The sequence below is a fragment of the Monodelphis domestica genome, chromosome 5 (assembly GCF_027887165.1).
Source record: "Monodelphis domestica isolate mMonDom1 chromosome 5, mMonDom1.pri, whole genome shotgun sequence".
Lineage (NCBI taxonomy): Eukaryota > Metazoa > Chordata > Mammalia > Didelphimorphia > Didelphidae > Monodelphis > Monodelphis domestica.
The window spans coordinates 13,350,160-13,362,683 of NC_077231.1; the positions used below are offsets into that span (position 1 = coordinate 13,350,160).

At 50.4% G+C, this 12,524-nt stretch overlaps 1 protein-coding gene across 4 annotated transcripts in view; it reads left to right on the plus strand.

The window, feature by feature from the left end:
• The first annotated feature begins 1,617 nt into the window (after positions 1 to 1,617).
• Positions 1,618 to 12,524, plus strand: part of KIAA0930 (KIAA0930 ortholog) — a 39,448-nt gene continuing 28,541 nt past the window's right edge. Inside the window, exon 1 of one of the 4 annotated variants that reach the window (XM_056797634.1) lies at positions 1,618 to 2,230. In XM_056797634.1, coding sequence (XP_056653612.1) covers positions 2,014 to 2,230 — 217 coding nt within the window. In that variant the 5' untranslated portion in view covers positions 1,618 to 2,013. The remainder of the gene's footprint in view (positions 2,231 to 12,524) is intronic. The other 3 variants (XM_056797633.1, XM_056797632.1, XM_056797631.1) reach the window with 3 other exon arrangements.

Here is a 12,524-nt window from a genome sequence, read left to right on the forward strand (position 1 = left end):
GCAGAGAGAGGGCCCTGCCCACAGTCTGCTTTTACTAGCACTGGTTGACTAAAACCAATAATACAAGATTTCCTGGATGTTTTCCTGGCTTCTGCATCTCAGCAGACAATCAGGCGGGATGCCTCACCCACTCACCATTTCTGCCCTGGTGATGAGTCTCTGGAGCCATGGTCACACAACTATGCAATGTAATTCAAGTCAATGAAGCTTTATTAAATGTCTCCTGAGTGCCAGACCCTGGGAATACGGAGGCATGCCAGGAATGCCCTGGCCCCAGGAGCTCCTTCTATGGGGGTGGCACATGTACACAGAAAATCCAGTAGAAAATGTATTTCAAGTATTCTCAGGGCTCTGGGGTGGGGGGAGGGAGAGGGGACCCAGACCTACTGAGAAGGGCAATTTGTGAATAAGAGCCCCAGGAAGGGTTGGGCTGAGCAGCCCAGAAAGGATGGGGCCCTTCACTTTCCTGAGATGCACTACCTTTCTCTCTTCGAGATCCTTCCAGTTGCTTATAATTGTTTCCCCACTACAGTGCCAAATACCTGGCAACCCTTAATAAGGGGGGGTATGGCCTGGGCAGGAAAGGAAGCTTTGACCCAGGCCTCCTATGACTCAGAGTCATGGGGATTGTGAGTAGAGTTAGAGGGCATGTGATCATCAGGCTTTTCCAGTCCCAAGGATGGCGTTGGTTTGCCTGCCTGAAGAAGAGGAGAGGTAGAAGGAAAGGAAGGCAGCCATCCTAGAGCCTCAGAAGGCCATGGCCAGACTCCCCTCCCTCCAGAGGTTAGGACAGAATTGAAAAACTGAAGGTCTATTGGAATCCAAAGTTCAAGGCCATCTCCACACTGAACAATGAGAAAAGGAAAAGAATTGGCTTTTGCAAGAAGATACTGTCTCAAGTATTTTCAAGTTCTCCTTTGACTCAGAGAGCACTTTGGGGGGCCTTTCCCAAAGAAGGCCCTCGACACCCCAAAAAACCACTGGTCCCAAAACTGAGACCAAGCAGCCTAGGGACCCAGGACTGGATAGGCTACCCATTCGTTTCTAGCCTCATTTTTGGAAAGCCAGGTCTTTGCGCCTCGGTAGAGCCCCTTCCAAACACGCCCTGGGGCACCCCCGGTGGCATTACCGGGACAGTAGCTCTTCATTCTTCTCAGGGGGAAAGGGAAACTCACGAAGGATCAACCAGCCACTCCTCGTAGGTTCCTAGTCTAAAGCTGGAAGAGACCTTGGAGGCCAAGCAGTACAAGAAGAGGAAACTTGGGCCTGGGGAGGGGCGACCTCGCAGATCCTAAGAGTCAGAGGGGAAGTAACTATCCCGGCAACTTAGGACAGTAACTTTGTATCCTAATAACTATGCTAGTATCAGCGCAGAAGCAAAGCGCTCCCTACGCAGCCTCTAAGGCCATGCGGGGGGGAGGGATCGCGGAGCGCATTCATCCGCGCGGATGCTCGCTTTTCCGTGCGGGATAAACTGAGGCCCATGACCGCGATGCGGGGGTACAGGAGTAGGAATGGGCGGAGCTAGGCCCAGCGGACACCTGGTGCAGAGGAGGGGAAGCTAGGACAGGATGAGAGGCAATCCCGACAACCCGTGGGCATCGGCGTGGGGGCGGGGCAGGTGGCCGAGGCTGGCGGGGACAGAGGGGCGGCCTTCTGTCGTGTCCCCGCCCTACTATCGTGGCGCAGGCGCAGAGTGGGCAGGAGACGAACTTAGGGCGGGGCGGGGTGGAGCCCGAGGGGCGGGGTGGAGGAGGCTCCCCCTCCCTCCTGCCTTTTCCCCTCCCCCTCAGTGGGGCGCTGCCGGTCCAGTCTCAGCCGCTCCTGGGCCCTGGTCGGGCCAGACACCGGACGCCGGACGCCGTTCTACGCGAACGCCCCCGGAGGTTCCCCAGAGCGCGGCGGCCAGCCCAGCCACCCTGCCCCTCTCGGCACTCCCGGGGGTCCCTCTCCCTCTCGGGCCCCCCTCCTCTGGGGCCCCCTTCCCCCGGGCCCCGCGCCTGCGATGAGCCCATGGCTTCGTCGCGGACGCCCGGCCCGGCCCGGCCCGCGGAGCCTAGCCACGAGGAGGAGGAGGGGCCGCCGCCGGCGGCGGCGGGGCGGGGGGCCGGCGGTGGCAAAGGTGACGGGGTTCGCGACGGTGACAGCGACCGCTCCCTGCAGCAGATGCTTCGAGCTATCGCGGAGGAACGGAGGCGCCTCAGCCTTCGCCAGGAGATCAGCGGCCTCGGTAAGGGCAGGGACCGGGGTAGGGTGGGGGGCATCAGCAGGCTAGCTTGCAGGTGAGCCAGCTCATTAGAAGGCAAAGGTGGGGGGAGAGGCCGTTTTCTAAAGTGCCCCCCCCCCAGCCTCCCCACCTTGTCCCTGTTCCTGAACCGGGAGAGCAGCGAGCATGGGGCCAGCTGTCAGGGAGCTGGATGTGCTTGGAGATTGCAGGGAGAATGCCCCCAGGTGCTTGGAGATCCCCATGGCTGTTCCTGGGAGCCCTCTACGCGCTGGCTGCCTTTGTCTCCCAGACTGGGGAGGGCCGGGCTGCAGAGCTGGGACTGCTGGGGGTGAGGGGTCCGCGCTAGCCTCGGCTAGCTGCCTAGCCCCTTGGAGATGCTGGGCCCCGGAGGCTGTCCACCCTTTGTGTCTGGGAGCGGGGCTGGGGTCGAGCCGCCAGGTGCCCCGGGATGGCCTGCACTTGGGCTATTGTTCTGGGTGCCCTTGGGATTAAAGATGCGGGTGGGGTTCTGGGAGGAAAGGAGAGAGGAAGAGGGAATCCCTCCTCCCCACCCCCAGCCAGGCCTCTCACCTCCTCAGACACTTCATGAGTCAGACACCCCCTCCCACTCAGGTGAATGACTTCATCTCCTTCGGAGCCCTGGAGGAGGCTCAGCCTCAGCCTCCATCCCAGCGCTTTAGACTCTTTCAATGGTGGGTGGGAGGAGAAAGGGATTTCTGGAAAAGACGTCCCCCTTCCCTACCCACAGTTGGCATGTGGTGAGGGAGTATAGAAAGCGCCCCCAGGTTCAATGAAAGGGAGCTGGAAGTCAGAGGACCTGAGTTCAAATCCTCTCTCCATTCCTGCCTGTCTGTGGGATCTTACAGCTTCTTGGGCCTTCCGTTTTCTTCTCTTTCAGAGGAGGAGGTTGGCCTAGGCAGCCTCTCAAGGGAGCCCCAGCACTGGGCAAATTTCACCTCCTCTGAGCCCCAGCCCCCAGTTGAGCCCTGGCGGTGGAGGCCCAATGTCGAACTTCTTGGGAGGGAGCCCCTTACACCCCAGAGAGTTGTAGATAGTCACTGGGCCTTCCTGTGCAGCCAGAGCTAGGCCCAGCCTGGAGGGGTTCCCTGCCTGCCCTCAGAAGAGCCAGGAAATCCCTGTGATTCTCTTCCTCCCCAACACGATTGTAGCTTGAAAGCTTGACACCTTGGAAGAGGGCCTGGGGCTCAGCGGTCTGGCCAGAAAGGCCTGCCTGGTGGGTGTGGGTAGAGCATCCACTGAAGCTCGTTGAGGTGGCGGAGATTATGCTGTGTTTGGGGTTACTTCGGGCCCCACCTCTGAGCAGAGTCTGGGGCCCCTTGCTGGGTGGCCAGCCAGGACCAAGACCCTGGAACAGCCCCCCCTCCACCCCCAGGAGCTTCCAGGCTAGTGAGGGGGAGGGGAGGGGAGGAATAGCCTGCCACCTCCAGGGAGATTGAACTCCTGAGGCCCCAGCTGAAATGATCCGAGAGCTTTTCTTTGCAGCTCCCCATGTCCCAGAAGGTGTGCCCTCTCTCTACCAGGCCCAGGAGAGTGGGAGCTCCCCAGGGCCCCCCTGGGCTGCCTCTTTCTTTGTCTCTGAATGTCCTGAGCTGCATCTTGGAGGCCCTGAGTGAATGTTTGCGGAAGGCCTTTGGAGAGGGAGGGATGGGGAAAGAAAAATGAGGGTTGGATTTAGAGCCTGGAGGATGTTAGCGATGCAGGTTGAGATAGCACAGGTCTAGGACTAAGGTGGGGCTTTCAGGAGAGAATGTGGCTCTTGTTTTGTTAGGACCTTCGGGGTCAGATGAAGCTTCCAAGGTAGGCTGAAGCCAACCTGTGCTGGAGCTTGACTGCTTAGATGGGGAGTCTGAATTTTGTGTGGAAGGCCCTGGCAGATAGATAGACAGTAGCAGCACATACTGGAATTTTCCCTCGCCATCTGAGCTAGCTCTCCCTTTTGCTCGCTACCTCAGCTCCAGCCTCTCTCCTGCTTGAGCTCCCATCCTAGACCAGCCAGCCTTTGGATGTCTCACCCTCCAGGTGTGTACAGGCATCCCAATCTCAACCTACCTAAAGCAGAACTCTTTTTCCCAACCTCCCTCCCTCTTAGTAACTTGCCCATGCCTATGGGCTGAGCGTGCTCCTTCCCAATCCTAGAGTTTGCCTCCACTTTCTACCTTCTGGCTTCCTTGCTGTCAGATACAATACAGCTGTCAGAGCGGACCATTTCTCTCCTCTCTCAGCCAGTCAGATATTTATTAAGTGTCTTCTGGGTCCAGGTGCCATGCTAAAGGCTGGGCTTGTAGAGGAAGACAAAAGAGTCCTTGTCCTTGAGGAATTCCCAGGCTGAAGGTACAGACCAGAAGCCAGCAAGTATGAACAAATGAGCAACATCCTAGAAGGAAGAGGGGTTAGAGAATAAATTGGGATTTCAGCCAGGACTTAAAGGAAGCTCGAGAGGGAAGGCAGAAGACAAAGACCAGAAGGGAAAGTATTCCAGGCCGGGGGCACAGATGGCCAGACAGAATCGCTGAGAGCTGGGAAATGGAGAGTCTCATTCACACAACAGCCAGGAGGCCAGGGACATTGGATTGAAGAGGACCTGGCAGGTTAGGACGGGCTTTGGATCCCCAACAGAAGATTTTATATTTGCTATTGGAAGTGTTGGATCGGGGGCATGGTGTGGTCAGACCCATGCTTTCCAGGGTCTCTTTGGCAGCCAAGTGGAGGACAGACTATAGTGGTGAGAGAACTGAGGGAAGCAGAACCCTCCACCCCTAGCAGCTGATGCAGTAATCTAGGATGGTGGCAATGTCTGAGAAGAGAAGGGGGCATATTCAAGAGATATCAATGATAAAAGCAATGAGGGATGGCAATAGATTAGACATAGGGAAGGGGAAAGATAGGAGAGAGTAAGGAGTCCACAGTGGTGCTTAGGTTGCAAGTCCAGAGGCCTGAGAAGATAGTGTTGCTCTCTACAGGAAGTTAGGAATGGGGAAGTGTTTTGGGGAAAAGAATTCTGTTTTGGATATGCCAAGCATAAGATGTCAACTGGGCATCTAGTACAAGATGTCTGAAAGGCAGCTGGAGACCAGAGACTGGAGGTCAGTGGACAGGTTGGGGCAAGAAAGGAAGGTTTGAGAATGATTGACACAGAGATAGGGTAATTAAATCCATGGGGGCCAACGAGATCACCAAGTGAAGTAGGAAAAATTGAGACGAGAAGAGGGCCCAGGACAGAGCCCTGAGGATCCAGCAGAGACAGAGAGAGCAGTTAGAGAGGCAGGAGAACCAGAAGAGAGGTCTTGCAAAAACCTAAAGAGCATATTGAGGAGGAGAAGGTGAATGATAGTGTCTAAGGTTGCATACTTGAGGAGAATGAGGATTGAGAAGGAGCCATTGGATTTGACCACTAAGACACTCTTGGTAACTTTGGAGAGAGCAGTTTGGGTGGAATAATGAAGTCTGAGCCAGATCTTAAGAGGTTAAGGGAGAAAGAGAGGAGAGGAAGTGGAAAGTATTGACTGTCAATGCCTTGTTTAGCCACAAAAGAGAAGAAATGAAGCTTGGGCTGAGAAGGGGAACCTTCCCTGGAGCTGATCTAGGTCATCCTGGTCCACAGAGGAGAACCATTAGAGCAGGGTGGTATAGTCAGTGGACAGAAGGTCTGCCTTGGAACAAGAAGTCCTGCCTCTGCTGTGGGACTCAAGGTCAATCCCTTCACCTCTTGGTGCCTTGGGGAACTCTTTCACATGGTAAATTACCAGGAAGCTGCCAGTCTCTTGGTAGAGGCAGTTTTGACATCCTGCATTGCCTGCACCTGTGAGAGATGGATGGCTAGATAAAGCCTTGGTTAAGCACTTATTCTGTGCCATATCTGTGCTAAGAAAGAAAGAAAAGAAAGGGCTAACTCACACTAGAGTGGATTAAGACTGAGAGGCCAAGAATAGAGTTGAAAGGGAAGGCAGCTTTTCCAGGGAGGCAGTTAAGGCTAGGGAGTCGGAGGCAGAGCTAGGCTAGACAGGAGCCCTGGGTACTTCCCAGCCAGGAATGAAGCCCAGGTCCAGACTCCAGCAGACCCTTCCAAAGTGTTTCCCCTTGTTTCTGTCATGACTTCAGCAGATGTCTGAGATGCTCCTTATGATGGGGAAACTGGTTCCCAGACTAATTTGCTCATGGTCATTCAAGATTAGATCCGAGCCCACTGAACCTTCCTGGAGCTTCCATCTAATCTTTGAGCTGGGATTCAAACCCAGGTCTTTGGCCTCTTTCCTAGGGTACCTTCCTTGACCCCAGGCACTGGTGACCTGCTTTGCAAGGAGCATAACAGGAGATGCCTCTCGAAGGGAGGGAGTCACCCTGCACTGTCCTTGTCCCTTTGGTTCAGACACCTCCCTTGCTGCTTGGTCCCTCTCTTCTCTGGTAGTCAGAAGAAATGAATGAGAAAGCATTGATGGCCGGTGACTATGTAAGCTGGGAATACAGGCAGCAAAGCTCTGCCTCCCACAGCTCCTCTTCTCAAGGGGAGAGAGCACCTCCTGGAGAGCCCCTCTGCAGGATCTGGAGCTCCTTCATCCGTAGGGCCTCACACCACCTCTTATGACAAGGCCTCTTGCCTTTAGGGCATTACCACAGATAAAGTCCCGTGGGATTCCTTGGTGCACTTTCTCACTGGGTCCTCAGGAGCCATAGCAACTAGGGAGGTTGGGCTCTGGCCTCAGCACCTGCAGGAAATGCTGGTCAGCAGAAGGAAGTAGTGGTGGCACTTGGCAGTACCATTGGCATGGAGGGGGTGAGACTGGTGGCCCTTCTCTGCAGATGCCAGTTCTAGGTCCAGAGGAGGGGCCCACAGTCCTTGGCTGTCTTCATTTCTAGGAGTCTGAGGAGACAAGGTGGCAGTGGGTGGGCCATCCGTCCCACCTGGCATATGGTACCATCTATATATCTCCTTTGGGGTACCTTGCAGCTTCAGTTAAACTGAAGATCTGAGTTCAAGTCTTGGTTCTATTATTAACTTGTGTGACAAGTCCTTTCCCTTGAGTCAAAGTTCTTCTATAAAGGGTAGGGTTGGGTTCAGTGCCTTCTGAAGTCTCTCCCAGGTATGACCTGGTGTTCAGACATTCTCTCACCATCTTCCCCTTCCTCATAGATCCTTTCAGGCCTGCCCCTCCACCATTGCTCCTAATACATCTAATGAACAAGCTTCTTCCTTCTGGGAGGACTGGGTCCATAGGGCCCTGGGCCCTGAGGCAGGCTGAAGAGCTGGAAACTGGCCCAGCTGGGTTTTCATGTTGCAATGGCCAAGAATGCTATGAATCAATCCCCTTGAGCTTGACCCTGGACTCAAGGACTGGACAGAATCAGACAGTCACTGAAAGCCTAAATAGAGTTTGTTTACGCTGCTGCAGAAATCTGTTTCTCCCATAGAATGGCAAATGACTGGTGGCAGTCTATTGGGTGAGAGTGGGGGCCCTAGAATTCCAAACTAGAAGGGGTCCTGGAGATAATCTAGCCTGGGCCTTCTTTAAAAAAAAATTAATTTATTCATTTTGATTTAAAAAAATTTATTTAATCAATTTATTTAGAATATTTTTCCATGGTTACATGAATCATATTCTTTTCCTCCCCTGTTCCCACCCCACTCCTGTAGGCAATAAGCAGTTCCACTGGGTTTTACGTGCATCATTGATCAAGACCTATTTCCATATTATTAATATTTGCATTAGGGTGATTATTTAGAGAGTCTACATCCCCAATAACACCCCCATACACCCATGTGATCAGGCAGTTGTTTTTCTTCTGCATTTCCACTCCTACAGTTTTTCCTCCGAATGTGGAGAGTATCTTTCTCATAAGTCCCTCAGAATTGTCCTGGATCATTGCATTGCTGCTAGTAGAGAAGTCTGTTACATTTGATTGTGCTACAATGTATCAGTCTCTGTGTACAATGTTCTCCTGGTTCTGCTCCTCTCCCTCTCACTCATCACTTCCTGGAGGTCATTCCAGTTCACATGGAATCCCTTTAAGCACATTTAATCACATAATTCCTTTCAGCACAATAGTATTCTATTACCAACATATACCACAATTTGTTCAGCCATTCCCCAATCGAAGGGCATCCCCTCATTTTCCAATTTTTGGCCACCACAAAGAGCGATAGCCTGGGCCTTCTTACCCCCCCCCTTTTTTTTTCCAAGGGCTGGGTCCACTAGGCAGTATGGCTGGTGAAGTCTAGCACCCTAGACTTCCCAGATTCATGTTTATATATAGTAGTAGCAGTCTCTTGGTAACCAAGGATGATGATTGTCTTTGTGTGCTTTCATCTGTGATGTAGATGAGTGTGCACAAAAACACTTGTGCATGAAGGAGATTTAAGTGGAAAAATGCACAGAGACAGTCCCACTTTCTTGGCCTTGGAAGCCTGGGTTCAGTGGCACGAAAAGTCGTTACACCTGGAGACTTCCTCAGCTGCACTGGATGGCCGTGTTGTCCTTTGTGCTCCAACACGCCCTAAGCACTCCACAGTGCTTTGCTTCGTCGCCCTCTCAGCCGTAGAACCTTCTTATTGGTTTCTTCCGCCTGTTCCGCCAAAGCAGTCTTCACATGCTGGTGAGCAAAGCCCTGGTTCATCAGGGGTCGACGACCCGATGGCTACCCTCACAAGGTTTAGCCAGCCTGTCGACGCCGTTGCCCAGGGTGTGGCCGCTGCTGCATGCTAGCAGCTACTAGGAGCCACAAGTGAGAGCTGGGTATCAGGTGAGGGTCAGTGGCTGGAGAGCTGCCCTAGAAGGGCACGACAAGCCCTCCATACCAGAGATACTACTCCTCCCTGAGCACCCCATACACCCCTTTATATTATATATCTATATATGATAAAATTATACAGGAAACCAATTCTATTGAAATACAATTAGCAGAATATTTAAAAAAATATGTAATTCACCAACCCCAAATTGGGAGTCCCTGATCTAGTCTATTTCCCTCCTTTGCTAAGAGAGACCTGAAGCCCAGAGGGCTGACAATGGCAGACAGGTCACTAACCACTGCCCAGATGGCCTCTCTCTTGGCACACTAGGCTGCCAAGCCTCTCAGGTTTGACTCTCACTTGTTGGAGAAGTGACCTTGGGCTTCTATTTTTCTCATGAGTCTCTCCACAGAGGATAACAAGCTTTAGAGTTTGGACAAGGAGGAGGCTTTTATTTTTAACTAATAATCTTGGAGTCTGAGGATCTGCATTCAAGTCTTTCTTCAAACACTGAGTGTGACCTTGTGACTTCGAACAAACTTCTTTTCCTCTGGGCCCTTTTTCCTCCACTGGGAAATGGAAGGTCCTTCCACACTCTCGTTCTTTGACTAGAGAGAAGGCATGTGGGATGAGAGATGGGGAAATTTCAGTTTATTTCCATTTCTTCCTTGGAAGCCAGGTCCTTTCCTCCTCCCTTTCTCCCTCTTTCTGGGCTCAGTCAGTTCTGGGAGGCTGAATCCAGGGGACCTTGCATAGAGTGGGTGGCAGCCTGTGCTCTGGGCTGCAGTGACTTGACTCCATCTGTGAAATAGGCTTTCCTTCTCAAATTTGCTTCAAGGATCTAAGAATGAGAGCAGAGAGAAGTATTTGGCCATTCTATAGAAATGTTCTAGCCCTAGCCCCAGAACCAAGGATGTTTCCTCTCTGGGACTTTCCTAAATCTAAAAAATCATAAAGATGTGACCATCCCCCTTCTGCTTCCTTCTTTTGAACCCACGTCATGGAGTAGCCCTTGATTCTAGAAGGCCCAAATACTGCTCTCCATTTGAAGGCTCTGAAGGCCTTCTGTGCAGTTTGGGGATGGGAAGGACCAGCAGGGATGTTGGAGAGGGACTCGTCATCCCAGAGATGCCACCCTTCCCCCTCTCTACCCCTACCCCATGAAATTTTCAGCTATAGTAGCTCATAAAGGACCCTGGATATGCAGTCTGGCTTGGGTTTGGAGTCCTTCTCCTTACCCCCTTTCCTAGCTGTATGACCTTGGACAAGTCATCTCACCTGTGTACCTCTGTGCCTCAGTTTCCTTCCCTGTAAAATGAGGTGGTCAGACAGGTATTCTCTTTGAGATTCTTGCCCACTAGAGATCTAATAGAGGAGGAGTCTGTCAGGAGCTGTGTGAACGGGACCTTTCTCAGTGTGAACCCTCTTTTAGAGGGGCTTGCTTCATCCCCCTTTTTTTAATCCCTTACCTTTCTGTCCTTAGAATCAAAACAAGTATCATTTTCAAGGCAGAAGAACAGTAGGGCTAGGCAATTGGGGTTAAATGACTTGCCCAGGGTCACACAGCCAGGAAATGTCTGAAGTCAGATTTGAAGCCAGGACCTCTAGCCACCTCATCCCATTTTTAAAGCATGAGAGGCCCTTGACTTCCCCAAGATGCTGAGGTACAGGAAGTGGGATGAGTGGGCCTGACTCAGAGTTTTCAGTTCCTGGGCCTGTTTGTTCTCCTCCCCCAACCCAGCAGAAGGAGGGGTGTGAGGTTCCTGGCCTTGGAATGCAGCGGATGCTCATGGCTGAGTTTAACACTTCTCCTCCCAGAGATCTGTGACCACTGACATTTCTGTAGGGCTTGCTTTATAGGTTTTTAAAAATTGATTAATTAATTAAGAATATTTTTCCATGGTTACATGATTCATGTTCTTTTCCTTCCCTCCTCCCACCCCCTCCCAGAGCTGAAGAGCAATTCTACTGGTTTACACATGTGTCATTGTTCAAAACCCATTTCTATGTTATTCATATTTCCAGTAGAGTGATCGTTTAGAGTCTACATCCCCAATCATATCCCATCGAACCATGTGATCAAGCAGTTATTTTTCTTCTGTGTTTCTGCTCCCACAGTTCTTTCTCATAAGTCCCTCAGAATTGTCCTGGATCATTGCATTGCTGCTAGTGAAGTCCATTACGTGCCACAGTGTATCAGTCTCTGTGTACAATGTTCTCCTGGTTTTGCTCCTTTCACTCTGCATCCATCCCTGGAGGTCATTCCAGTTCACATTATAGGTTAAAAAACAGAACAAACACTACATTCTGTCTTAGAATCGATACAAGTATCAGTTAAGTTAAGTGAGTTGTCCAGGAACACCCATCTAGGAAGTATCTGAGATCAGATTTGAACCCAGGACCTCCTGTTTCTAGGCCTGGCTCTCTATCTACTGAGTCCCTTAGCTGCTCCCTTGCTTTATGAATTTTTTAAAATCAATTTTATTTTCAGGTTTTTATTCTCTCCCTCTCATCTCCCTCCATTGAGAGAGCCAGAAAAGCAAAGCCTCTCTTACAAATTCATATAGTCAAACAAAACAAATTCCCTCTGTGGTCATGTCCAAGAGGATCTGTCTTGTTCTGCCCTCTGAGTCCTTCTCTTCCCTCTGGGGCTGGTCTGGTCTTGGGTATCAAGTCTTTCCAGGATTCTCTGAAACCATCCCCTGTAACATTCCTTACAGCAGCACTATAGTATGCCATCACCTTCACATACCATAACTTATGCCATAGCCATTTCCCAATCGATAGACTTCCTCTCAGTTTCCAATTCTTTGCCAACACAAAGTGAGCTTTTATCAATATCTTTGTAGATATGGGCCCTTTTCTCCTTTGTTTGATATCTTGGGGAGTTCCAACCAGTAGTAGCGTCCCTAAGCCAAAGGGTATGCCCAGCTTCATAGTTTTGGGGGGAAAATTTCAAATATCTTTCCAGAATGGCTGAACCAGTTCACAGCTCCACCAATACATTAATGTAACCTGTTTTCCCACAGTCCCTCCAGCATTTGGCATTTTATTAACTTAGCCAAGCTAATAGATATGATATAGAACTTCTGAATTGTTTTAATTTGCATTTTCTAATTATTAATAATTTAGAGCATTTTTATATGGCTATTGATAACTTGGATTTATTCCTTTAAAAAGTACCTATTCATATCCTTTGATCGATTACTAGTTGAGAATGACCTTTCTCCATATATTTTAGAAATGAAAGGCACTAGTATATAAAAAAAGAACCTTGCTGCAAAGATTTTTTCCACATTGAGTTTCCTAATTTTCTTCTCATTTTTGCCATATTGGGTTTTTTTGTGTGTAAAAACATTTTAATTTTACAAAATTATCCATTTTACCTCCTATGAACTTTTTATCTCTTATTTGGTTATGGACTCTTTATTAAAAGATCTTATGCCTGATAACATATCTCTTTGTATTCCTGAATTCTACCATTACCTCTCCTAATTGCTTTAATCAAGAGTGCTGAAATCTTTCAAAGTTGTTTTTGTTTACATTATGGAT